The sequence below is a fragment of the Camelus ferus genome, chromosome 10, assembly GCF_009834535.1.
Source record: "Camelus ferus isolate YT-003-E chromosome 10, BCGSAC_Cfer_1.0, whole genome shotgun sequence".
Lineage (NCBI taxonomy): Eukaryota > Metazoa > Chordata > Mammalia > Artiodactyla > Camelidae > Camelus > Camelus ferus.
Window position 1 is genome coordinate 70,190,710 of NC_045705.1, and position 26,712 is coordinate 70,217,421.

At 62.7% G+C, this 26,712-nt stretch overlaps 1 protein-coding gene across 6 annotated transcripts; it reads right to left on the reverse strand.

Moving 5' to 3' along the window:
• Nucleotides 1–1,665: 1,665 nt before the first annotated feature.
• On the reverse strand, nt 1,666–23,643 carry SLC22A18 (solute carrier family 22 member 18). Of its 6 annotated transcripts, none has more exons than XM_032490128.1 (12): nt 23,531–23,643; nt 23,382–23,410; nt 21,216–21,371; nt 18,968–19,065; nt 17,932–18,092; nt 17,674–17,806; nt 10,617–10,735; nt 9,278–9,385; nt 8,210–8,310; nt 3,972–4,073; nt 3,649–3,769; nt 1,666–1,899 (listed from the first exon to the last, which is right to left on the reverse strand). In XM_032490128.1, exons 3-12 carry the CDS (start codon nt 21,357–21,359, stop codon nt 1,712–1,714), a joined length of 1,275 nt encoding a protein of 424 aa, XP_032346019.1. In that variant the 5' UTR covers nt 21,360–21,371; nt 23,382–23,410; nt 23,531–23,643; the 3' UTR covers nt 1,666–1,711. The 6 variants fall into 6 exon arrangements, with proteins under 6 accessions (XP_032346019.1, XP_032346020.1, XP_032346018.1 ...); XM_032490129.1 differs by having other exon boundaries at nt 21,216–21,374; nt 23,531–23,639; XM_032490127.1 differs by having other exon boundaries at nt 23,382–23,616.
• Between the last annotated feature and the right edge of the window lie 3,069 nt (nt 23,644–26,712).

The following is a 26,712-nucleotide window of genomic DNA, read 5'->3' on the forward strand; positions in this document are numbered from 1 at the left end:
TTGGCCCTGGCTGACTTCCGTTCTGGGTGTGGAATGGGGAGGACTGGGCAGTGCTTACTCAGGGAAGTCACTCACCAGCTGGCCCACTAAGGTCAGTGCACCTCCCCGAATCTGAGCTGCTCCTGTACTCAGTGGCGGACCTAGGCTGCCCCCTACCCCAGCCACCTGTCCACACCCCTGAAAAGAAGCCCTCGGCCCTGGCTGCTGGCCCCCTGCTGGCCAGTGCCCGACTTGTGGGGCCAGCAAGGTGGGCAGTGCTTCTGGGCATCTGAGAGAGAGGCCTGCACTGTGTCTGCTAGGGTGGCAGGAGGCTGAGGACCTCCGAGTGGCCCAGGACGAGACATGGGGGTGGGGAGGCCTGAGGTACCTGACAAGGCGGGGAGCTTCCCTGTTTCCTGCCTGGGAAGGGGGGTGGCCTGGGACACACTAGGGCTGCCCCCCCCACCCCTCCCTCAGGGTGTCTCCCTCCACCCAGAAGGTCTGTTGGTGACAAAAAGCCAACACTAGAAGAATGGGACAGGACACTGATCCTGGCCTGGTGAAGGGGCCTTTGTTTCCCCTTTGTGGCTGGGACAATACCAGGTGTGGGAGGCAGCGGTGAGGGGAGGAAGGACCCAAAGTGGCCCTAATGTCAGTCACTCACCCTTGACCTCGAGGGCACCATCGCAGGCCTCTAACTGGGTTCCAGGGGTCAGACTGGGGAGGGGCTGTCCCTCTGCTGGGAAGCCGGGGGGAGCCTGGGTACTGGGTCCGCAGAACACACCACTCCCGCGATGAATTCTCTCCTGAACAACACTGTGAAGCCCCCGTGCGCAAGGGGAGTGGGGAAGGCCAGCTCCAGGGCCCACGTCCACCCGGGCGCGACTTCATCCTGCCCCACCTGGGAGGCCCCTCCCACCAGACCTTCCTGAGGGAGCAACCAAAGTCAGAGAGTGCGATCCCCGCTCCTGCTGGGGCCGGAGCAGAGGCCGGGAGGGCGGAGGGCCGAGGCTCTCTGAGGACCAGGGGACTGTGGAATTCTGAGGTTGGGCATTCGGAATTTTAATCACTTTTTCACAGGCAGCCTGTGGGGGAGGGGTGGCCTTCCCCGTCTGGGGGCCCCTGCAGGCCTGACACGTCCTTCTCTCTACACTGGTCATTGGCCGCAGCAGCCAGCTGACCTCCCCATGTCTGGTCCCCCTTCTCCACAGAACCTGGGCTGGGAGGCGGGGGGAGGGGGAGGGAAGCCAGTTCTCAGGCCTGGCTGCCCCGTTCTACCCTGGGCTTCCCAGCAGGAAGTGAGAGTTCCTTTCCTAGATACTGTCCCAAGCCTCAAATTCCTGATCTTTTAAAACTGGCCTGTCCTGTTTCCCTTCAGGAACAATGAGGGCCTGCGGGCACGTGCTCAGCCCAAGGCACGGGGTGGGGAGGGCTGAGCAGGGAGCCCTCGTCTCTGGAAATGTGAGCAGAGCTATCTGGGCAGCAGCGGCAGGACTGGCGGGCGATGGACCCTGGGGTGGGGCCCACCTCACACTGGGAGGAACTTGGGTGATTCTGTCTTCCCCAGAGCCCTGGGGCCCAGCTGCAGGCCCTCTCCTCCAGGAAGCCCTCCAGCATCCAAAGCTCCATCTTTCATCCCCAAGCCTCCTGCCCAACGGGTGGGAGCCTGCAGAAATCAGGCTGAAAGAGGTCCCGAGGGAGTTTATTGCCGGTCTGTGCCCGGGGGCATTAGTCACCAGACTTTGTCTTTCTTCTGGGGCATAGGCTGCCTCCAGAGGAACAGGAGGACAAGGAAGTTGACTGCAAACTGCACGTGGCCGAAGATGGGGACTCCAAAGCTGTGGTACAGGAGGCCGCCCAGGGTGGGCCCCAGGGTTCGGGTCAGCGGCTGCACAGAGGCGCAGAGGCCCAGCATGGTCCCTGTGAATGGGTTGGGAGCGTAGTCAAGGCAGGGCAGATCCCTCAGCACCACTGCCCTGGACACAGCCACAGCCTCCCTGCCTCCACTGTCCCCCTCTCCATCCCCCAGCTCCTTCCCCTCTGTCCTGTGGGTCTGCTCCCTGCAACGTGGGCCAGGGCATGCCCCGTGTCACCCCCCACGGCCCCTACTGCCTTCAAATGGACCAGAGGGAACAGCCTACAGGGCTAGGGAGGGGCTTCAGGGCACAGGAAGGGCCCCCACCTGCTTCTCTGCATTAAATTCCCAGGCTCCCCTAGCTTCTTGCGCCCCCTCTTATCTGCCACCCCCACCTCCCCTCCCCCTCGTCAGCTGTGTCCACTGTGGGTCGCTGAGTGTGGCTGCTGTCAACACTGACATCTGTCCAGAGGGTCCCGGGCTCCAGGGGCTTAGGAGCCAGGTCTCTGGGAGCTGGGAACCCTGGGCGGTGGGGGCGGTGGGGCGTGGCTAGGCAAGGCCCCGCCCAGGCTCAGGGCCAGCGTGGGGGAAATTTTAAGAGCAGCCTCTCCCATCGCCCACATGCCCTGCAGACACCAGGGAGCAATTACCGCCCCCTCTGTGGTTTGGGTTCCCAGGCCGGCTGGGAACCAGTTCCTGGCTCCTTCCAAGTGGAGGGTGGTGCCTCGGGCCCAGTGCGGCCCAGTGGCCTGGATCTGCTCTTCCCTCCTCCCTCTCCTGCCTCCTGCCCTCCCTCATCTCTCCAGGCCTTGCTCCACTGCTCCCTCCTCTTGGTTCTCTAAAGTGCCAGCCCACTGTCTCCAGGAAGCTGTCCAGGACCAGCCTGGCCTCCCAGAACCACAGAGCCACAGGTCTGGAAGGCCTTGGAGGTCCTCAGCTTGCCAGACAGCCTCCCCATTTTCATCCTGGCCTCTAGACCTCAGTCTGCCCCTCCCAGAAAAGCAGGTAGATGGCCAGAGGGTCGGCCAAGCCCCTGAGCTTTCTGGCCCCACTGCTAGGGGAGCCTTTGACCTCCACCAGTCCCCAGGAGCCCCTGACCTGGGTCTGCGCCATGCCCAGGGCAGTGCAGGGGAGCCTGGGCACCATCAGGATGGATGGGAGACTCCTTGGCCTCAAGAAAGAAGGCTGGTGCAGAGTGGGGGCTGGGGGTCCATGTCTGGGGGTTCCTGATTCCAGCGGCTGGCCTGGGGGCCTCCCAGACTTAGCCAGCTGCGTGCATTCACTCACTCAGTCCTTCACTCAGAAAGCACCTGCACACCCGCTGTGTGCTGTGCGCACGTGGGGAGAGAACAGAAGGCCGCGCCGGTGCGGACCGCTGGCTCTAGTCTCCTTCCCATTCTGGTCTCCCTCCTTCCCTTTGGCCTCTGAGGTGGACTTTCCGACCCGCAACCCCACACCTTTGCTCTGCGGGGGCTGGGCCTCGGGTGCCACCTTTCCTCCTCTCTTCTAACGAAACCCTGCCTATGCTAGCTTCAGAGCCAAGCCAGACACCACCTCCAGGAAGCCCCAGGGTTGGCTGGGACCAGCTGGGCTCGGGGGTGGGCAGAACTCTCACCTGGGCTTTCTTGTAGCCCACCATCCTCACTCTGCCCATTTAGACTCTAGGCCACCCGCCCTGCTCAGCACCTACTGGGTCCGGGCAGGTCTCCAGTCAGGGCAGCTGCTCTGCCTGAAACTGCTCAGCAAGCCGCCCAGAGGGGAGGCCGGAGTGCCCCCGGGGCCCGCCCCGCACGGGGCCGGGACGCCTCACTCACCGGTGTCTGAGGCCGAGACGGCCTTGGTCAGCATGCTGTCGGTGACCACGTTGAGGGCACACAGGCTGAAGACCAGGCCGGGCATCAGGAGACAGAAGTGGAAGACGTTGGCCATCAGCGCCTGGTGCAGAGCAGGGGCCCTGGTGATTGGGGGCCACACGGACCAGGATTGGGGGGCCCACCCCTGAGGTCCCACAGAGGTGGCCCTGGGTGAGGATGGAGGGACCCAGGGCCTCAAGTGCAAACTGGGCACCTGCAGAGGGTCAGGGGAGTGGGCCTGGGACCCACTCATTGTGGGGGCAGCCTGAGCAGGGCGCTCTCACCATGGCCAGGCCCACGATGCTGAAGACCAGCACGCTGGCCCGGAGCAGGTCTCCCTCAGAGAAGTGGCTGCTCAGTCGTCCGATGACCAGGCCCTGGATGACCTGGTGAGGGCGAGAAGGTGGAGGTGGGTGTGGTGGAGCCCTGGAAGGGGGTCTCCCAGAGCCTCCCCCACCCTCTGCAGCCCTTGGGGCCCCTGCCACCACCCCTAGCAGCAACCAGGCACAGGGCAGAGGGTGGAACCCACGCTCGGACATGGCCTGCCCGCACACACATGTGCACACACACGTACAGCCAGCCGCTCAGAGGTCTGAGTTCCACATTCAAAGCTAATCTTGTCTCCAATTTCAGACATGATAAACATGTTTTAACCAAAGGTTCAGTTAACTCCTGATGGGGGCGTCGGGGAGGCAATGGCTTATGGTGCAAAAAGCTTCTTAGCATTAAAAAAATTTTTTTAACATTTTTCTTATTGTTAAAAAAATTTTTTTAAATGGAGGTACTGGAGATTGAACCCAGGACCTTAAGCATGCTAAACTAAACATGTGCTCTACCACTGAGCTCTACCTTCCTGCCAAAAAAAAGCTGCTTTGATATGAACATGCTCACAGTGTGGCCCTGACTCCAAAGCCTGGGTTCCCTTGTGGCCCTGGGAAGCCCCCTTCCTTGTCACTGGCCCCTGTGTGCCCCCATCCCGGCCAGCCACTCTTCCTCAGCCCCCTCTTTGGCTGCCTCTTCTGGGAGGTAGGACCTGCCCATTTCACAGATGGGGAGACCAGGGCCCAGAGAGGAGGAGGTGGCTGGACTGGGACCTGAGCCCAGAGCCCTGGTGCCCACCTGGGGCCCTCGGACCAGCTGGCCAGAGCAGGCACACCAGCTACTGTCTACTGGGTGCCATCCCTGTGCTGGGGACTGGGTCAGGAGCCCCGTGTCCTCCACACCATAGGAGGCTACCACCCCAGTTATAACTGGGGACACTGAGGCCCAGAATGCTGGCATCACCTGCTCAAAGTCCCACAGCTGGCTGGTGATGGAGCTGGGGTACAGTCTGGTGGGGTGGACAGTGAACCTCAGGACCCAGAACCAGTGCCTTGTCTTGAGCCTGTCAGGTGAGGGCCCCTGAGGAGGTGGCAGCCCCGGGTAACCCCCACTGACACTCAGCTGTCCACTCCCAGCTGTGTCCTCCTCGCCCTCCCCCGGGATGGCCAGCCAGCCAAGAGCCACGTGAAGTTAGAGCTCCCCTTCCTGCCCTTTCCACGAGGGTGGGAGGAAGGGCCCCCAGCAGGGACACCCAGGACACTGGGGATGTGACTCAGAGGGCAAGCCCAGCCCTCAGGCTGTTCCCAGGCCAGGGTGAGGCTCCCTCTCTGGTCCCCGGGCTGGCAGGAAGTGCCCAGGGCACAGTGGGTTTGGAGCAGCACCCACTGGGGCTGGGGCCGGGCAGGGCTCAGTGTCTTGGGCTGGGCTGTGGGTCCTGGGGAGAGCACAGCCCTGAGGAACTGGACTGACCACTCTCCTCGCTGCCTGCCTGCTGTAAGGAAACTGTTCTAAACCAGAGCAAAAGATGCGCTTCCTTAAGAAAAAATCCTACTTTCACACTTGCTTATCTTAGTTTTGTTTGTTTGTTTGTTTAAAGGGAAGGTCTGTTTGGCAAGTTTCTCTGAGTGCAGGACACCAAGAGGAACCCACCAAACCACAAGGGATTGAAACCTGCTTCAGCTTTTCCCACAGACCCCAAGGCCAGGACCAGTGAAGGCTGTCTGTCCATTTTCCCGTTAACTTTAAAAAGACTGAACTTCTGTGCCTTAACGGATTCTTACATGAAACTGAAGTTACCAAACACACCAGATGTTTTGCTTTCTCCCAAACTTCCCACCTGGAGACCCTGTCCACTTACCCCTCCTGCTCCCTGTCACCCTCGTCCTGGCCCGAACACCACTCCCAGGTCACACTGGCCACGAGCACCCAGTTCTATACACACCCCTGCTCGAGCAGGCCTGGGATGGGGCGCAGGGCCGGTAAGACCACATCCAGCCCCTTCACAGCCGCACCCACTCCAGGTGACTCTGAGTGAATCCATGTCTTTCTTGGCCTTGCAGCCCACCCCCCGCCGCAGTGCACGTCTTCAGAGCCTGGTTCTCTCCCCTCAGGCCGGCTCAGCCACCCCAGGGCCTTTGCACTGTAGCCCCTCCTCGTCCTGTGGTCCTCTCACTCCGGTTTCTCCCTGCGCCAGTGGAGAGCGCCCCGCCAGCCACCCCGCATACAGCAGCATCTCTACCCCTCCCAGGACCTCGACTGTCCCTCGGTGTTTGTCACCCTGATGCGTCAGATGCTAGGCGGCTGGGGGTTTATCTCCGTCTCCCCGGGTGTGAGGCAAGCTGCTCATCTCTGCAGTGGCACCATGCCTGGGGCGCAGATGAAGGCCAAATGCGGGGCTCTCACAGCAGGGCCCTCTAGGGACAGAGGGCGGCAAGACCACCAGCGGGAGGTGACTGCTGCCTCTTTTGTTAGGACCGCCTGGGCTGGTGTCCCCTGAGTCCCCAACCCCGACGACCCGCCCACACAGGGGGCTGACGGTGGCGGAGGGTGCTATAGCTCCCTGGGGATCAGGCTGCAGCCGCCACACCTTGGGTGGGGCCGGAAATGGTTTGCAAGGGAAGCAGCAGGTGTGAGATCAGCTGTGGGGGACCAGGTGGGAGGCACAGTTCACCCTGCAGAGGGGCCACCTCCCCGGACCGCAGGGACCAACCCTGCCCTGGGTGGGGGTGGGGAGGGGCCTGATGAAGGTGGCTCAGGTCTCTCTGCAGACACAAAACTCAGGCCCCAAGGTGGGGTATAGCTCAGTGGTACAGCACATGCTTAGCATGAACAGAGTCCTGGGTTCAATCCCCAGTACCGCTATTAAAACATAATAAAAATAAAATTTAAATTAAAAAAAATCAAGGACCCTTCTCCAAAAACAATCCCACCAGAAAACCCAGCTCCCAAGTCTGCCCTCTGTCAAGGAGGCTGCAGGCCAGCTGCCCACCCACCTCAACCCCTCAGGACTTAGGGCCTGGGGTCTGGCACCCCACCGCTGCTCTGTGGGCTCCCTGCCCCTCTCCGAAGGCCCTCCCCTCCGCAGCCTCCTCCATCCAGTCGGCCTGTGCTGGGGTCCCCAGGCCTCAGCCCCAGGCTCTTCTCCGTGTCCATCGCCACCTGTATGGGGTGCTGGGGCCCCAGGCTCATCTCAGTCAGGCCCACCCTTGCACCCAACCAGGCCAGAGGCTACCAGGGTCTGTCCCTGAGGGTCTCAAGGGTTCTGCTGGCTTCAAGCAGGGTACAGGGGAGCCCAGGATGAGCTCAGGCTGGTATCCTGGCCCCAGGCAGGCTGCTGCAGTCGTTTAGAACAAGGGTCCCGTGGCCCCCGATTTTAGATTATTATTATTACTGTTGCTGTTTTCTGTGTATATCTTTTTTCCGCCACCAGGGTGGCGCTTCCCAGCCCAGCTAGGCCCTCTCCGCCCACAGTGGGGCGGGGCAGGCCCCTCTCGGGTGTGGCTATTTTAGTGTCAGGGCTGGACCAGTCCTGGGCCCAGAGGCGTGGGGAGCAGATGGCTTGGAGGTGCTGGGAATGCCACTCGCTTCCGGAGAATTCGAGAGCTCTCTCCCCGACTCAGGCAGATCCCAGAATAGCCCTCCTGCGCTCCGGCTGTCAGGCAGACATCCCGGGTGGCGGCGGCACGTCGCCACCTGTCCCCGCCACGGCCACACGACTGGTGGGCAGGTGGGCGGGGGAATGCAGAGCCTGGCCGTTCTCCTGAAACACGCCCACCCCTGGGGTCTCCTCCCTCTCTCCCCTGTCCGCTGCAGTGCCCAGACGTGCACTCGCGGACCGTGGGCTCCCGATGTGTTTCTGACGGGAGGCCAAGGGCTCACCAGCCTCCACGGGGGATGTTTCCCCTCTCCCCTCTCAGATGGAAACCCAGGGCAGATGGGTGGGCAGACCAGGTAGGTGGGCGCAGACCCAGGCTGGGGGTTCCGAGAGCAGAGAGGAGGCGACCCAGAGGCAAAGGTGGGGACACCCAAAAAGCGAGCATGCAGGATGGAACCCGCACTGCTCAGGAACCCAGCCAGGCAGGTGCGAGGACCCACGGACCCTGACACAGGCCGACAGCGTGGATGGGGCTGGGAGGGCAGGGGACCACAAAGCCTGGGATGCCAGACCCTCGCCCACCCTGTGCACCCGGCACCCACTCACCATCTGGAGGACCCCGAAGAAGGACATGAGGTAGCCGGACTGGGCGGCCTCCAGCTGGAAGAAGTCCATGGAGATGATGGAGAACATGACCATGAAGAGCCCTGGACGAGGCGGGAGGTCAGGCTGCGAGGTCAGGCTAGGGGACCGGCCTTCCCCCCACCCCCAATCAGCTGGCCAGTCAGGGCTCCAGGGGCCCGGCCGCAGTGACTGACTCGGGAGGCCAATGCCAACCCTCCGTGGGGTCCTCGCTGGCCAGGGAGTTGCTCCCCGTGCGGCCGCTGTGGACCGCGCACAGGAAGGTGCTGGGAGCTGCCCCATGGCCGGGGCGGCTGAAGCCCAGGGCCGTCAGAGGAGGGTGGTTGATGATGTGGGAAGACGTGGCCCCAGGACTGCCGTCAGTGACTCAGTTCCCATCACTGTGCCCCCAGAGAGCCGCCCCGGATGTCAGACAGAGCTGACTAGGGAGCCCCTCCTAGGAGCTGGGGCAGGTTTGCAAAGGCAGAGAGCTTCCTGCAGCCGAGGGAACCCTCCTGCACCGATGTGGACGGGGAAGCCCTTAAACGCCTGTCAATCATGTCACACTGATTTGTCCTCTGTGCTGCTCCCCTGGTTGGAGAACCCCAGACGGGGGCTCTGAGGGTAGCTACCAGGCACGACTGTGGTCAGGGATGCCCTCAGGTCCACCGAGAAGGGACACGAGGTCGGCAGAATGTGTGACTTCACCCGCAGACTGCCGTCTTCTCTGCCTCTCAGGCTGCCCAAGAGGCCTCAGGGCGGGGCAGTGAGAGCTTTTGTAAAGCAGGAGCCCTGAGGGGCTGGAGGACAGGGAGAAGACAGATGCTTCTCTGTTCCTCCTCCTTCTGGCCTGAGCGCCACATCTGCCCAAACCAGGTGGCTGTCTTCCTCTCTGGGACAGATGTGACTGGCTCAGGCACCAGGGAGGCGAGGAGCACGCGGCACAGGGCAGAGGGAAGGGGCGATCAAAGGGCCGCAGGCCTCCGTCCCCACGGCCCGGAATTCTCGGCGGCACCAGGCTCTGGACACCTGGCTGGGCAGCCCAGGACTCACCGGAGGGGAAGCCAGAGATCACCTTGACCAGAAATACGGGCAGGACGCCCGGCTGCAGCAGCAGACGAGTGATGGCCTTCAGGTCAAACACGCTGGCCTTGGGTGCACCTGGGGCACCAGAGGGGGTCGTCAGACCACAGGACAGCTGCCTGGAGACCTGTACCTGTCAGGGACGGGAGCCCTCCACAGGCTCCCTCACAGGCACCCTGGGTGTGCCCCGGGCAGCTCATCACACTCACAGGACCGGACCTCAGGCCCTGCCGACCCTGCGAACCTCTGAATTCCGGGAGACAACCTGGCCTGGACCTGGGTACCAAGTAATGGAGGCCCTGGCTCCCCCAACCCCCGTAACCGGGGCAGCCGCTCCCTGCCCAGCCCTAGGCTGCGGCGAGAGCGCGACACGGCCAGGGAGGCAGCCGTTACTGAGAAGGGACCACCCTCAGTGGCTGAGAGTGACCACTGGCGGATACTTGAGGACCACGGTGCAGCCTCCCAGCTGGGTTTGGCTGCGCTGCCCTGCCTGACTCTCCCAGGCTCCTCCTGCACCTCAGCCCTCTTCCTCTGTCCCTCCAGGCCTGACCCCACCCCACGCCCTCCCTCCTGACTCTTTCTGGGTTGTTCCATCAGAGCTGTGGTTCAGAGGCCTCCTGTCCCGGGCTGGCTCCCGGGTGGGTCTGTGGGTTGCTCTCGGTCACTGGGCCAAGAGGCCCGGGGTCCTATGCTGTGCCAGGCAGGAAGTGGATGGGCTGGGATGTCCTGAAGGGGACCCCATGTGGAGCCCCACCTCTCCCCACGAGGCCTGGGAGGCAGGGTGAACCCATGTGCCCTAACCTGGCTGTGCTCTGCTCCCTACCTCGGTGCTCCCCCAGAGCTGCGCTCCTGAAGCTGGTACCCTCAAGTCACCCTATACAGCATGGCGACCAGCTGCCCTGGGCCACAGGGTCCTGGCTAACGACCCCTGCCCTGCCCCAGGTTCCACCTGGGCCTTTCCAGGCTCCGCTCTGATGGTGTCCGAAGCTGGGAGATGCCCAGCACCCTGGAGGGGCTTAAGGAAGGACAGAGCACACCCATCTCCCCCACCCCAGCAGGTGGGAAGCCACCATGGACGCTTTGGCACATCGTGGTCTTGGCAAACCCCCTGGAGGAAAGGCCGGGCTGGGGAGGCCTAGCCCGGGGTCCAGGCTGCTGGCTGGTGGTGGGGAGGGCTCAGGCCTCACGCTGCCCAGGTGTCTGGAAGCAGTGTCCCTGGTGGCTGTAACTGACCAGGTGTGTCTGGCAGTGAATACCTGGTGGGACGTGCACGGTGGGGCACGTTTTGTGTGCATCTGGTGGCCCTTACCTGGCAGGGCAGCCTGGGCCTGGGCGCTGGCCTCTTTGGTGCTGGTGGGGATGCAGGTGAAACTGAGGACAGCTCCCAGGAGATTAACCACAAGAGCCACGATGGCCGGACACTGAATCCTGGGAGTGACAGTTGTGGTCACACAGGGCTCAGGCCCCAGGGCACAGGTGTCCCCTGGGCATCTCCCCTACCTGCCCCTTCAGTCACATGTAGGCTCCGACAGCTGAGGACAGCTCAAATGCCGCCACCCAAGTCCCTGAAGCCTCTGAGCTGGAGGGCAAGAATGGGACCCTCAGGGCACGTCACGCAGGTGACAGAGGAAGGAGGAGGTGGAGCCCTTGCCCTCCCGCCCCTCATGCTGTGGACACTCTGAGCGGGGGCTGCAGGGGGACCAGGATGGTGAGCCCTGGAAGGGCGGGGGTGGAGGTGATTCTCCAGGGGACGTTCGGCTCCCAGGCTGCTGAGGGGTAGGGAAGGGGTGAGAAGGGCCCCTACTGCTCCTGGCCAGAGCGGGGGTGTCAGAGACCAGGGGCCCTGCACTGAGCCCTGGGGGCCGTGTTCCGTGGAGCCGGAACCAGCAAGGAGGATGGTCCCAGGCACCCGAGCCAGGTGAGGGCAGCGCCAAGGGTCCCGCCCACTTTGTAGAGCAGGACACTGAGGCTCCTGGGGAAAGGGCCCTGTCCCCAGCTCCCTCGGTCCCCCTCCCTCTGGTGGGACTGGAGTGGCCTCCTGGGGGAGGATGGCGGCTGAGACCTCTGCCCTCGGTGACTCAGGTGAGGTGGGGTGAGGGCTCACTGGCGGCAAAACGCCAGGTGGCACTGGGGCTGGGCGCCAGGAGGGGCACCAGACAGACTGGGGCCGCTGTGCCGGGTGGGCAGGGGGCCTGGGTTTGAATCGCAGCTCCACCCACCCTCATGGAAGACCATGGGACCCTCCTCGTCCTGCCTCCTTCCCCTCATGGGGGACAGGCCTGCCCTCAGGGGGCCTCAGGAGCCTCTCCCCCTGCCCTGCTTCCTGGAGGGGGCAGGGCACGCTAGGCCCACCGGGTCGGGGGTGCAGGGTCCGGGGTTGGGACACAGCCCACGGGACGCCTTCCCTCCTCACAGCACCACCGAGGGCTGTGACTCAGGCTCTCATTTCTGAGGGAGCGTTTCTCCTCCATGAGTCACCACATGGGAACTCAGCCCTTGACCCCTCTGGAAGGCATGGGCAGGCCTCGGCCTCCAGCTCCAGGTGGCCAAGGCCACCTGGGAGCAAGGGTACTGGGGGCTGGCTGTTCTGTCACTGCTCCCTCCTGAGGGCTGGCCTGATACCGCCACCCCGCACCCCCAGCCCTGAGGGGAAGACAAGGAGTAAAACAGGAACTTCTTACTGAGCCAGGCTACTTGGACCTCCAGGCCTGTCACGGCCAAGCACCTTGACCCTCAGAAGAACAGAAAACTCCTATGCATCCTGCCAAAGCCCTCTCTGTGAGGCCCTCCCACTCTCTTCTTTCCTAGTGGGCATCCTGTCCTTTGTGAAGGGTTTCCTCCACTACAGGGCCAGTATCTGGCTCCCGCCCCACCCAACCACAGCTGCACCAGAGCACCAGACCCCGGGCACACAGGCACAGCTCCCACGGGAAACCTCAGGCAGGAAAGGGCTCTACCCCACGTGAGATCAAGGAAACCCGTGGGGCCTCTAGCACCAGAGAGGCTGGGCCTCAGCCACCCTCACTGCTCGGGCTGGGACCTGCCGGGGCTCAAACGGTTGGTCAGTGGTGGACTGGCCCATTGGCAGGGCCCCTTCTCTGACCCCCTGGCTGAAGACCGCTGTCTAGAATGCTGGGTTTTCTGGCTGTCAGGGTTCCAAACAAAGGGGTGTGTCCCTTGACTGCCGGGCAGGAAGCGTCAGGGGGCACTGGACTCCAGAGTGAGGCCTCTGCTGGGACCCCAGGGCAGGGATGAGGCCGGGTGTGGGAGCCATTGCCCCCTCCCCCAGCCAGCAGGGACACCCTGGCCCCAGTGGCCAAGTCCAGAGAGAAGGGCCCTTTCTTCAGAGCTCTGGCCTCAGAGGCCCGCACGTCACTGCTTGGGGCCTGTCCAGGCAGGGACAAAACCAGCTTTCTTTGCCAGATGCCCTGGGAATTTGTGAGGGCAGAGGCGGCCACTTAGATGGCTATTTTGGGAGGCTGGTGGCAAGCAACCGGGGGCGTGGCAGGGAGCCAGGCCGGTTCTCCTGAGATCTCTCCTGTCCCTTGTGTGGTGGCCAGTGAAGTGAAGGGGGCACAGGGACCCTGGAGGGCCCTTGGAGGGTGTCGGGGCCCCAGGGTGTCCTTCCCTACTCAGTGCTCACTCTGACCCCCTCAGACCGAATGCCAGAAGGAGAGTGAACGGATGGGAGGGACACACTGCAGCCCTGGGTCTCCCTGAGGGCCTGCTCCGTGGGGACACCCTCCAGCCTCGTGCCCCCAACTGGTGCTGCTCTGTCATCCAAGACACAGCTTGGGCGCCCCTCCCCGCGGGCCTTCGGTCGACGCACCCCCAGAGTTGGCCCCTGTGGGCTGTGTGTCCACTGGCTTATTGGACCATTTGTTACAAACTGAGCTCTGACCATGAGGCAGGCACGGTTAGGATGTCTTTGTCCACTCACCCCCTTTTATTTAAGCTGAGTGGCTGGACAGGAGACCAGACACATGGACCCATGGACACCCTGAAAGGCCACCGGGCCAGACTTGGGCCACCTGAATCCTTCTGTCCCTTCCCCGTGGCTACCTTGCTGGGTGACCTCTTTTCCTCAGAGGCAAATGAGGGCTGGACTCACAGGGAGTCCCCTGCCAGGACCCCCTGTCCGCCCCACCTTGCGTCCCCCCGGGGGAGGCTTTGGGGACTGACCACGGCTCGTCATGGCTGCCACTGGCCCTGGTCAAACTGCAGCAGCGGCAAACACTGCCTTTCATCCTTATCTTGAGGGCCCGGAACTTACCGATGTGACATTGTCAGGAGGGCGGTGGGCCTGGCTATCTGCCCACTCCGTGTGGACTTTCCGCCCCACATCATGGGTCTTCTGCCCATCTCTGGGGTGACAACTCTTCCTGCAGCTGGAGCTGCCCTCCCCGCCTGCTCTGGGGTTGAGAGTTGATGGCTCTCGGCCACGGTCCCCCCGGCCTGGCTGCAGGTGGGGCTCACGGCCTCCTGGGCTGTTTACCCCTGTCCTGTCCAACCTGGAGGGCAGTCTGGGGTCTGTGGGGACCCAACTCCAGGTGAAGCCTGGCTGTAGGGGCTCTCGACAGTCACTGGGTGTCCAGCCTGAGCTTGGGGCCGAGAATCTCCCCGCCCTTCCTGATCCACAGGCCACAACGCTGTGGCTAGAGCCGTGTCTGAAAACAGACGTCTTGTGGGGCCACTCCTGATTCAGCCCCACTCTGGCTTTCAGGTTCCAGAAAAAGGCCTTCAAGCTGGATCTGGCCTAACTCTTTATAGCCCTCCATTCTCCGGAGCATCTGACCACACAGACCTCAGGCAAGCCCCAAGCCCCTTCCTGCCCCAGGGCCTTTGGTGGGCTTTCCCTCTGCCTGCAGCACTGACTTCTGGTTCTCAGGTCTAGACTGAGCTCTCAGCCATTTGTGCCCTGTCCGTGTACTTCCTAGTGCCTGCAACACCCAAGTTCTCTCTGCAGGGCCTGTGCGACCTCCGGGGTGCGGCCTGGCACAGCCTGTGACGACCTTGAGCACCGAGTGGGGCAGGAAGCCTGGCTGGCCCCTGAGTAACTCCTGTCCCAGAGCTGTTCAGGGCAGCCCCGAACGTCTACTCATCAACGTCAGGGAAGCTGCCGTGTCACTGGGGCGGAAACGCCATGTCAGCAGGATCAGGGGCCCGGACCAGGGGCAGAGGTACGGTCCTCAGGGAGGCTGGCTTTCCCAGGCCTCCGGATAAGGAGTGGGTCATACCAGCTGAGTCATCCAGGGCCCACGGGGCAGAGCGGGGCTGAGGGTCAGAGTGGGGCCACATGCCAGACAGTTAGGGCCCAGGAGGGCTGGCCATTGACCCTGAGGCCCAGCTTTGCCTGACCTCTAGGGTCTGTGGCTGGACACTCCCCCAGCCGAGGCCTGAATTGAGTGGCCACCCTGGTGGGCCATCTCCAGGGGGCCAGAGCCCAGCTGGACCTATGATTTGCTGTGCAGGGCTGCCCCTTCAGCGCGCCGTAAAGACCCCACGTCCCACCGTCACCCGACACACCAAGTCCACAGTGAGGCCTGGCTCTGTCTGACTCCACTGTCAGCGAGGTTTGACGCGTGGCGCCCCCTTTCACAGATCCCTGGACCTGGTGGGCTTGGTAGGCTGGTGCTGCCCACCTCAGAGGCACATAGCCCGCTGTTGGGGAGGGGATGATAGAGGCCTCCCCAGGCTGTGAGGTGCCAGGCTCCAGGCCATGAGTCACAGGGCTGCCCCCTCACCTGCTAAGTGACTCAGGGCCAAGGTCTGTGCCCTCCTTGGGAGCCCGGCCTCCCAGCCCTGAGCCCCAGGCTGGGCCCAAACCAGTTATACCAGTGCCCAGCCCACAGCAGTGGCTGCCAAGTCCACTTCCTCCACCTGCTCCCCGGAGGGGGTGGCACATGGCTGAGGCCTTTAGGGGACAGGGCAGCGGGGGTGGGGTGGGCAGGGAGGAACAGCGAGGGAGATCTTGCATCGTGTCTCAGTTTCTATCAGAGAAGGGGAGAGGGGGCGGGAACGGGGCCTTTACATCTGCCTGGCCCTTGCCCGGAGCTGTGCCAGGAGGCGGAGTGGCTGCTGGCCAGCAGAGCGGCCAGACCGGGAGAGGGCCTTGCCGTGGGGTTTCAGGGTCCTGGAGCCCATGTCCCTTGGGCCTTGGACGGGACTGGGCGCTCCACTGGGGAGTCTTTCTTACCCTCTCTGGGCCTCAGTTTCCCTGCCCATGAAAGGAAGTATATAAAGCACCTTAGATCTTGGGATGAAAAAAGCTGATGGAATGCTCTGGAAGGTGAGGACAGGGTTGGAGGTGGTCTTGGGGGCTGCTGGGGGGGAAAAGGGAGTGAGGGGTGTCTTCTGGGTCAGCAGCTGGGCTGGAGAAAAAGGCAGGCGATGACAGGCGGGAACGTGGGGTGGGGCTGGCCTGGGGAGGCCTGTGTGTGTCTGTGTAGGTGTCCCCTGGACACAGGGCCTGGCCTTAACTCCTAGGAGTGAGAGCTGATGGGCCCATTTCACAGCTGAGAATACCTGGCAAGGTGAGGAAAGTTGCCACATGGCCCATGATGGCCGGTGGCAGGGCTGGGAGGTGACCCACCATTCCTGGTTGCTGAGTTCTGGGGGGAGGGGCAGCATGGGGGCTCCTCCCTGCCCGCCTCTCCCTCCCCTACACCTAACCCTCCTTACTAGGGGCCCCTGACTGTCTTTCTTCCCCCCTGGGTACACAGAGGCCCTCTTTCTCTCGCACCTGGTCCATCCACCGAATCGGGCTTCCGCCCCGGCGGTGCGTGGAGGGAGGCGGCCCGGGTCCAGCAGAATCAGCAGTCATGCTCAGGAGTCCTGTCTTGACCCACTTGCCTGGATGTTCACCTGGACCCCCTTCCCTCTGGTCCTCCCTGGTGCCTTTTCTTGATCCCCGGCTTCTAATGTAAAGCACTAGCCTTGATCTGAGCTGGTTCACAGGGCTTACAAACTACCCCCTGGAGGACAGAGCCCTGCTCTCCTCCAGCTCAGACTCCCTCGCCCAGGACCCACTCCAGAGCTCCTTCCTTCAAGCATCTTTTGGGCACCAGACTCATCCTGACAGAGACCCAGCTCCTGCTGGTGCCTGGGCAACTCAGATCTCAGCGAGGCCCACGGCTCCCCCAGGACTAGCCCCAGAGTTGGGGCACTGCCTTGAGTCCACACTTACATCCCAGCCATCAGCAAAACCAAGCCAGAAACTGCCCTCTGTTGTCTCCCCATCACGGCCATCCCTGCTCCAGCTGCCATCCTCTCCCACCAGGACCTCACTGGTCTCCCTGTGGTGGCCCGAGCCCCCCCACACTCTCAACGCAGCAGCCGGGTCATAGCCTGCCCCTGCTCCATGGCCTGACCTAGTGCCCACCTGCCCCGTCCCCCCACTGCTCCTTCACCCCAGCCCCACACAGCCCTTCCTCCCACTGCCCCGACCTCAGGGCCTTTGCACTTGCTGTTCCTTTGCCTCCCCTGATGTCCTCTGCCTAATGTTGTACGAATACATATCCTAGTTATTTCACCTGAGGACTCACCTGTCATGTTCACCACTGCATCCCAGCACCTGGAATCCCAGGGGCACTTAGTTCAATAAATATCGATGAGAAAACAAACAAATGAAGCAGTCCTGCCCTCTGCACCCCAGCTTCCTGCTTACAGCGCTCAGCAGAGCCTGCCATCCCCAACCCAGCTCTGACGAAGATGCTGGGGGGGCGCAGGGGGTGGTGGACGCCTTGAACAGACCTCCCTCCAGAGATGGAGCTGCCTTGACAAGGGCGCTGGGCCCTCCTGTCCCTCAGTCTCTGGGCTCAGCCATCGCCCACTCCCAAGTCTGAGACTTGTGTGAGGCACCTGGGGAGCCCAGGGAAGCTAAGGCTCCAGCATCCCGGCGGCTGGCATAGGGTCATACAAGATCGCAGGGCCGGGTTCAAGAGAGGCGCTGGCTGCGTGCTGAGTGTGCACGCACGTGGTTCAGACATCAGGAAGGTCCTTCCCGGAATGGAATCCCAGGGTAGCTCATGCTGGCCCTGGCAGAGCTGGGGGATCACCAGCTGGCACAGGGCCTCTGGTCAGGTAGGCAGGGGTCTCCACCGAAAACTGGGCTGGACACCTGGCCCCGACTCCCCCAGAGCCACACCCACCTGGTAGGTTCCTGCAGGTCACCGTCCCAGGGACATAACCTGCTCAGGGTGCACCTGGGGAAACTGAGACCTGGAGAGGTGGCGAGGCTGCAGGGCGGGGTGGCGGTGCAGAACCGACCCAGCCTGGACCGTCCTGATCACATTCCTGTCCACCACTCTGTCCATACCTTGTCTGGTCTGCCTGCCCCCAGCAGGGTCCTCGCCCTGGACACTCACCCACATGCGCTGCTCAGGGTCCCGCCGAGCAGGGAGCCGACGATGACGCCGATGCCGAAGCACAGGCCGAGCCGGCCCAGGGCCGCCGGCCGCTCCTCAGGCACGGTCAGGTCTGTGATGACCATCTGGGCAGCTAGGCGATGGGACAGGGGCTGAGCGCCGCGGGCCCCTCGCTGACCCTCGTATGGCCTGCGGGTCCAGGCCACGGCCTCTCACCTCCCCACCCCACCCTGCTCTCCTGGCCCCCATTGGCCTTACCTGGCAACGTGTGCATGAGTGCTGCGGGCAGGCGCGAGGCAAAGAGTAAGGCCACGCCGGGCAGGGACGGGCTGCAGGCTGCGACCAGGAGCAGGTAGAGTGCGGAGGATGCCAGGAAGGAGAGCGTGAAGGCTGCCCTTGCCCCGTGCTGGTCTGCGAACCTGGGGGGCCCCACACCTGTGACCCTCACAGGTGGGAGGCAGGGTTCTCCTCCTCTGCACCACACCCACCCCTTGGGACTGCCAGGGGCTGGCCCAAAGTGTCCCCTGCAGGGCTAATCAGGGAGGCCAGGGTTTCTGCTGGGCTGCGGGCCTCCCTCCTCTTAGAGCCTGTTTCTCCATCCTTCCAAAGGGAAGGATCTCAGGGAGTCTGACCAAGACGGTCATTCCCACTCCTATGAGGTAACTTGTGGGATGCAAATGGACCAAGGGCATGTGCACGTTTTATAGAAAGTGTTTCCCAGGCTCCAGCCCTTTCTCCACCCGAGCTCCAGGCAGCATCGTGAACCACTCCCTCAACCCCAACAACCCCTGCTCAGTCTGATCTTACTGGGTCTGGAGTTTCCTCTGAGTTACTCTGAAGATCCGACTTGTGCCACATTAATCTGTCCACTGCGGGGTTTGCGGGAGGACGTCTCCCGTCCTGCCCCTCAGCCCAGCGCCCCCGTAGCACTAAGACTAGTGGGGCTCCCAGTCCCCAGAATTGTCTTTTCCAGAAAAATTGCTGGTGAGACTCCCAGCTCACTGGGGCTGAGCGTTTATAGTCACGAGTGTCTCACCAATTAGATCTTCTCTCAGGCCACACATCAGAAGTCATGGGTGAGGACACCCTGGGAGCGAGGGCTTGACCCAGCCTCAAAGCAACTAAAGCTCCTCTGTGCCTCAGTGAGCCCGTCTGTGCAGTGGGAGCTGCCGTCTCTCCAGCAGGGCCCAGAGTAAAGTCTGGGTACCCAGCATAAGCCAGGCCATGTCCTCCAAAGGGCAAGCCTGGGTCGTCATGGGGTGAGGGCCCCCCAAACCTCCCTGTCCCACAGTACCTGCCAAACACGGGCCCACCTAGCAGCTGAAGCACCCCAAAGATCGTCTGCTGGTAGCCAAAGGCAACAGAATCCAGGCCCAGCCGCCGGGACAGGTACTGAAACATAGGAGGTTCTGTTGGAAGGCCCTGGGATGGACCCCAGCACCTGTGACCCAGGGGCCTTCGTGGGCAGGGGGCAGGAGGGGTAGCCATGAACAGGGTGGGAGGGAGTTGAGGGTCTGGCCCTGACCACTCTGCCGTGCGCCTCGGAGGGACCCTTATGCTTGGACTCAGCTGCTTATCTCGTAGGGGAGCCCATCAGAACCTTTGGGTCCAGACTCCAGTGAATTCAGCTGCTGCTCCTCCCTCCCCTCTTCTGGGTACTCGTCAGACAAGTGAGGAGAGGCACCCGATGCCCACTTTGCCCTTGCTCTATACTCAGTGTCTAGAAGCACCTGGAAATCCACACATCCATCCAGCACTGACTCCCAGCCTCCCTCCAAGACCAGCTCCTCTGCTCCCCTGCTGATGCCTCCACCCTTCCAAGGGTTTAGTCCTCAATGTCACCCCTGACGCACCCCACCCCCTGCCGCTCCTTTCTCGCACACCCACATCCAATCCATCATCAGCTCCTGGGCTCAAACTTAACCACGGAGCCTCCTACCCTGTCCCCAGCCTCTCAGAGGTCCTGTAGCCCCTCCTGGCCTCAGCTCCTTCTCCCCTCTCCAGCACTGGTCCCACTTTTGCCCCAGACCGCCAGCCGTCCTCATGGCAGCACCGCTCCCCATGGCGGTCCCAGCTCCGTTCCTCCTGCCCCCCCCCCCCCAAGGGCCTTTGCACTGGTTCGCTCACTCCTGAGTCTCCTTTAAGCCTTTGCTCAGGGTCATCTTCACAGGGAAATTTGTAGACCCCAAGCCTGCCACACTCCTCGCACCCCCAGTGCCCCTCCCCACCGCCGCCCTCCACCAGCACAGGCTAACTACGCAGAGTTTATGCATTGTTGGTAGGCGTCACCAACCCACTGGACCACCAGCTGTGGGGGTGCACATTGTCTAGTCCGATTTGCATTCTGGTGTATTCTGAGTTCTGAGAACAGGTGCTCAGAGTACCTGCGAGCATTTACTGAACAAACACAGGCCCCTCCCTGGAGGGCCAGTGATGAGGGGAGGGTAACACTGCGGCTGCTCTGTGCCTCACGTTCTAAGGGTTTCAACTCTTCACTCATCACTCCAGCACCGACCCTCTGAGGGAAGGACACTTGTCACTCCTTTTATTATGAGCCTAGGTCACCTGGCTGCTAAGGAGGGGAGTCAGGGCTTGGAGCAAGCCATTCGGTGGAAGTGAGCCGAGCTTGGGAGGCCGGGGAGATGGGCGTACTGCTTGGCCAGGGACAAATGGTGACAAAGGCGAGGGCCTCTCCCACCCAAATCTTCAGGCCCACACCACTCAAGAGAGTCTCCTGGGGAACTTTTAAAATTGGCCCTACCCAGACCAGGCAGAAAAGGATCTCTGGGGCTCTTGGCCTCCCAAAGCCCCCTGGGGGCCGTTTCCACAGGAGGGAGGGACCCTGTGGGGCAGCTCCACCAGTGGTTGTTGAATGAATAAATAAGAGTGCATAGGGGGAATAAAAGGAGGATGGGCCAGCAGGCGCCAGGAAGCCATGGTGGCCATTTAACCATCTGGTTGCTGTGGCCTGGCAGAGCTCCAGATCAGGGCAGGTGGCAGAGAATGGGATGGATCAAGTCCCACCCTCACGTCCTGGCTGGGGAGGCAGAAATAATCTAATACCATGAAGTACAACGTAGGGTGCGGGCAAGCTGCAGATAGACCTACCAACCAGGACCGAGGATGGAGAGGAAGCGACTCCAGGGACCTTGCAATGTTGGGAGTGGGGGAGGGCCCGCTGTGGAGGAGGCCTACGCAGAGGCCTGAGTGCAACTAGGAAGTAGCTGAGGTGCTGGGGCAGCGAATCAATAGGGCAAAGGCCTGGGGGGGAGCAGGAGGAACGGAGCTGGGACCGCCATGGGGAGGGGTGCTGCCATGAGGACGGCTGGCGGTGCAGCCAGGGCCCAGGACGTGCTGATGGTGGGGGAGGTCCAGAGGCAGAGTCCCTAACTGGCTCAGCTCCAGTGTGGCAAGGGGCCCTCAGCAAGAGGAGTCCCGGGAGCATCAGGCCCTACCCCCGGCCCCGGCCGGGGCCCAGATGGAAGGTGAGAGTGCCTGCGTGGGCACACTGGCAGCAGGGCTGCCTGGGGAGGGGTACTCACGGGCATGATGGAGAATTGCATGAAGAGGCAGGTGAGCTCCAGGGCCGCCAGCACATAGGTGAGTAGGATGACCCCAGACCGGCCTAGAGCACCCATCCCACTGGGGGACTGGCCCTGGCCCCTGGAGTCCCCGGCATCCTGCATACTGGGCAGGTCCTGCTGGGAAACCATGTAGGAATCTGAGCTGGAGGCTGAAGGAACAGGCGGGGGCAAAAGTCCTGCTGTGCCCAGCGAGGGTGCTGAGTCATAGGGCGGGCAGCCGGTGGCCCTGAGAGGTCCTGTGGACAGGACATCCGACTCCAGTTGGGCTCTCCAGTCACTGGCTGTGTGACTTTGGGCCAGTCTTGTTCTTGGAGAACATGACAGCTGGCCCTCCCCTCCATGACAGACAACACTGGGTCTCCTGGCCCACAGCCATGGAGATGGAGACCCTTGCAGCATGGGCCAGGCTCAGCACCCCATTTCCAGAGGGAAATAGGCCCAGAGTGGCTGCCGACTGCAGCTCAGGTAGGGGCCTCCGGCAGGTGTGGTGCTCGCTTGGGTCCCTGTGTGTCGTGGGGGCGGGGTCCTTGGGGCCCATTGTGCACCCCCTACCACTACAGTGGTTTCAGCGTAAGGCCTACTTTCCTCAGCTCCCCCAGCCAGAACCAGAGGGGCTTCTGGAGTGGCCGGGTGTGGGCTGGATGGAGGACAGCTCAGCCTTCCAGGCCCCCAGGCAGGGCAGCTCCGTCTCACCTCCTGCAGCGGGGCACGTCTGCTCCACACACCCCCACAGGCTGGAGCCAGATTCTGCGGTTCCACAGCGGCCTCCGCAGTTTTGCCAAGTTAACAATTGGTTGTACAGGTGGGCCCAAGGGCGGCCTTAAGAACCCCGGCCCTGGGGTGGGATGGGGTAACATCAAGGCGGGGACCCGACCCGACCCGACCCGGGACTGTGCCCAGCCGCCTTCCCCATCCCTGGGTCAGGCAGCTTGCGGGTGCGGGGAGCAGGGCGGAGGCTGAGAGCGGCAGGTCAGGGGCTGCTGGCTGGGCAGGGGCTGGACACCCGAGCAGGGAGCGGGTCAGGGAACGCGCTCGCTAGAGCGAGCTCCGGTCTCTGGCTCCGCAGGACTCAGCTTGGGCACTGTCTCGGTGAGGTGAGCCCTCCTCGGGTGAGCTCTGGCCTGGCCCTTCTGGAGCTGGGCTCGGGCACCCACCCTCTCGGGATGACCTGGGACACCCACCCTCCCGGGTGAGCTCCCGCCCGCCTCCCGGGATTGACCGGGTACGTCAAACACCCCGGGCTGGGCCCGCCCGCGCGCGGCCTCCACGCTCTCTCATTGGCTGAGCTGGACACGCCCCCAGCGCGCCCCGCCGCACCCCCCGCCCGCCGTCCCTGCACCGCCTCCTTCCTCCTCCCTCCAGGCTTTGCTTCCGGTTGGCGAGGGAGGCAGGAACCCAGGCCTCTGGAGCAGCACTGAGTGTCCAGCCTGAGCTTGGGGTCGGCAGGGTGGAGAGGGTGATGGGACGGAGGGACGCAGGACAGGGGCTGGGAAGAAGGATGGGAGAGCTAGGCGGCGAGGAGGCATTGCCTATGTCCCCCCACAGAGCAGGAGGCTTCTGGGAGCCACCGAGATGCCAGTTTCAGTTTTCCTCATTTCACACTGCGGCCACCCCGCCCGCTTGGACAGGGCCATCAGAGCCCCAGGGGATGCAGGTACACATGGCTTCAAACTGTTCCTCTGCAGGTCTGGCCTGGTCCCCCTACAGCCACCCAGAGACTCCCCCTTAGGTCCAGGAACCATTTCCCAGATAAGTAACCAAATAATGGCAACTCCACCACCTCACACCCTGCACCACAGCCTGGAGCCAGGCCACAGGCCCAAATGTGAAAACCAAAGTCCCCTCTGGCGTTCGGGGCAGAAAACTGCAGGGGCCCTGAGACATGTGGGGCAGGCAGCCACAGAGCCGCCCCTGCAGTGCCCGGGAGGGCAGGCCAAAGTCCGGCAGTGAAGCACAGAGCCAGGGAGCCCCAGGCCTGCTGTGGGCCCTTCAGGGAGGGCAAGGGGCCCCAAGTCCGCAGAGGGAGTGGCTCAGGCCCAACTCTCCGCATAGTGGGCCTGTGTCAGAGGAGGACTTAAGTCCAAACGCGTGGGGAGGGGGGGCAGGAAGGCGCTAGTTACTCACCTTTCTCTTCCTCCTGTGTCAGACAAGGCCTGTGGGTAGAAGGGAACTGGTTTGAGCAGAAGCAATCGAATCCTGCCTAAGTGTTTGTCGTGACAAGTTCAGGGGCAGGGAGCTTCCTGGCACCCAGGGACTGTGGGAAGTCTGCTCACTTAGCCTGGCATCCACAGGCCTCCAGGACCCACTCCAGCCCCAGGGCATTCACAGCCTCTAGGCCTCTCACGGAAACTTGTTGAAGGTTCTGCTGGGTGAGGCTGATCCGGGTGGGGCTGAGGAGGAGGGCTTCTCAGAGGAAGTGACACTCTGCAGTCTAAAGAATGAGCTAGCCGAATGCAAGCGGCTGGACGGCTCTGCCACACACCTGCCGTTGTCTGGTGCTGGGCTGTGAAACGGGCAGCCTCGCTGAAACCAACAAACATTTTTGAGCTCCTACTGTGTGCTGGGCTCTGGTGCTTGGGATACTCAGTCCACAAATGGGGTTGCTCTCGTGTACAGCTTCTAGTGCATCTGTGTGCCTGTGAGTGTGCAGACGTGTGTGTGTGTGCACACGTGTGACTGCGTGAGTAGGGGAGGGCGGGTACCCAACGCGTGGGATGTGTAAGGCAGCGGTGCACTGATTGTGAGCGTGCAGGCTTGCTCTGCGTGCCGTGGAGCCGCTGCAGGGTTCTAAGCTCACCTGCTGTCCTAGAAGGGACCTCTGGCTGATCAGTGGCTGCTGGGGTGGGCCGGGGTGGGGAGGCTCCTGCAGTCCTGATGAGGGTGACGGGGACTGGGGCAGGAGGTGGCAGCGGAGCCTGAGACCCAGCAAATCCGGGCAAGGAGGAGCTGACTGGGTGTCCTGGTGGTGTTTGTCAGCTGAGGAGCTGGGGTATTTGTGGGGGGCCTCAGGGGAGAGCCTGTTGGGGCTCAGTGCTCCAGTGGTGGAGTCGCGGGTCAGCACACAGGTGCAGGGGCGTGGGATCGGGCTGGGCTGTGGTCTGAGCTCGGGGTATGGATTAGGGCATCTTTTGCATTGAGACAGTGTTTAGGGTGAGACACTCTGGACAAGATGAGCCCATGGGTGGGTTGATGAGGGTCCCATGGAACAGTGCTTATTACTCTTATTGTTCCCCCAGGGCGCACCTCAGTGTCACCTCTTCAAGGCCGCCAACAAGGTTTTGGTTGGGGTGGGACCAGGGTGGGGGCCAAGGTGAGAGGTGGGTCTCCTGCCCCAGACTTACCTTCCCAGCCCGGTGAAGGGCAGTTTCAGACCTTGGCCGGCAGGTGGCGCCCGAGCCCACAGCAGCATGCATGCCCCCAACAGCGTCCCCAGGCGGTAGGACTCTGGCTTGGTGGGTGTCCTTGACGTCACCTCAGCTTGTGCGGTCACCTCAGCTTGTGAGCTCCATTTTGGAGGCTGTCAGGTTAAGGGCCTGGGAGGGCAGGTTCAAAGTCCCTCTACAGATGCCACATGAGGGGCTGGGCTGACAGGTGCCGGGGAACCTTCCAGAACTGGAGTCTGTGACTAGGGCCCTGGGAATGGAGTCTAGGCGGGGGCTTTTTGGAAGAGCAGGCAGGAGCTGGGCCTTGTGTTGGTTCCAACTCACCGGCAGGATTGAGGCCTTCAGGCCTCGGTGTGGCCATGCACGCAGAGCAGGCTCTGGCGGCCAATGGGGGCTTCTCCACTGGCCCTTAGGGATGCAGGGACCCCTGGATCTGGTGTCCAAGCAGAAGGAGGGCAGCAGAGGTCTGGGGTCCTGGGACAGGCGTGTGCCCACCTCTTACCCACTGAATTCTGCTGTGCTCCTGGCCCAGTGCTGGGACACAGGGTCCCACATGGTGGGGTGTGGGTCATTCACTCCAGGGGCTCATATGGCAGCCTAGATGGGGACACCTGGCTGAGAAGATTACTGGAGGTGGTGTCCAGGAGAGAGGCCTGTAGACGAGGGACCTCAGGGGCACTTGGTGATGGCTGGGGTACAAGGTGGGATGGCCACGTCCCCTTTCTCCCACCACCAGAGGAGAGGAGGACCAGGGGACCCTGCTCTTGGAGGTGCCAATGGCTCTGGCTTGCGTGGGACGTGGGGCTTTCCACATGAAAGCGGAGGCAGTCCTTGGACAGGACCAGCCAGGCCAACTGGTCACCCTCCCTTGAGGGTCACTGGAGGGCAGGCAGACTCACACTGGGCCTTGACCCAGAGGAAGGTAGGGGTGGAGGACAGCAGGGGCTGCACTGCCAGTTCATGGGGCCCCACTTCTAGAGCTCTGGATGAACTTGGGCAGGAAAAACAGCTTCAAAGGAGGGATGTCCACCCAGGAAGGCCAGAGGGGGCATGGCTGGCAGCCGGAGGTCTGGCTTGGTGGTGAGAGGGTAGATGGGCAGCCTGGAATCAGGGAAAGATGAGCCTTCCAACTTCACAGGGAAGCAGGGCTCAGGGAGAGCAGCCCTGCACCTGTCAGCCATGCTGGGTGGGGAAACCAAGGCAGGACAGGTGGCGTGAATGTGCCTCTCTGCATGTGTCCCGGTGCCTCAGTCCCCACATCAGGCACGTGGTGGGGGGGGGCCTGCATCTCCCCTGGGCACCGCCTCCTCGTCCCCCACTAGAGGGGCCACCCCATTTTCTGACCATCCATCTCACATCCACTGTCTTCTGGAACCTTCACCCATTGGGAACTCAGTAGAGAATCCAGGAAGTAGAGGACTTCTAGAAAGTCAGAAGGGAAGTCACCAACCCACGCACCCCTTCTTACCCCAGAGAGCTCCCTGGCCCCCACCCGTGGCGGTTTCACGGGGCCTGGTTACTCGCTTGCTGTTGGAGACCGCCACACTGCCATCTCTAGAGGGGAGAAGCAGACGCCGCCTTCTCTGCTCTGGGCGCCCTGGGACCTGGTGGGCCTCTCTGGCCCCAGCTGCCCCCGCCCCAGGACCTCCGGTCTGCTGCTCAGCTCCAGAGCGGCAAGGTCTCGCATGCGTTCTGCAGACTGAAGAAGTTGGAGAGAGCCTCAGCTGGCCTTTCGCCCTGCCCCTTCCACCCATGGGACTCGGCACAGGCGCGGCCCTGGAAATCCTCTCTGGACCCGTCTCAGGGGGCAGTTGGCCCCTCTGCCTGGCTGCAGCCCGGGTACCGCCCTGATCTCTTCACCGACTTTTGCCCCAGCCCACGACCTGGAAGCCCCTGGAAGGGAGGGCGCTCCTGAGGTCCCAGGGAGGTGTCTGCTGGATGGAGGGGCTGCCCAAGGTCATGCCGAGACACTGACAGTGGCCGAGCTAGGACAAGACTGGCTCTGCAGTCAGCCCTGCTGGACCGGCATATGACTCATCCAGCCTTGACTAGCTAGCATCTCAGCCTCTCGG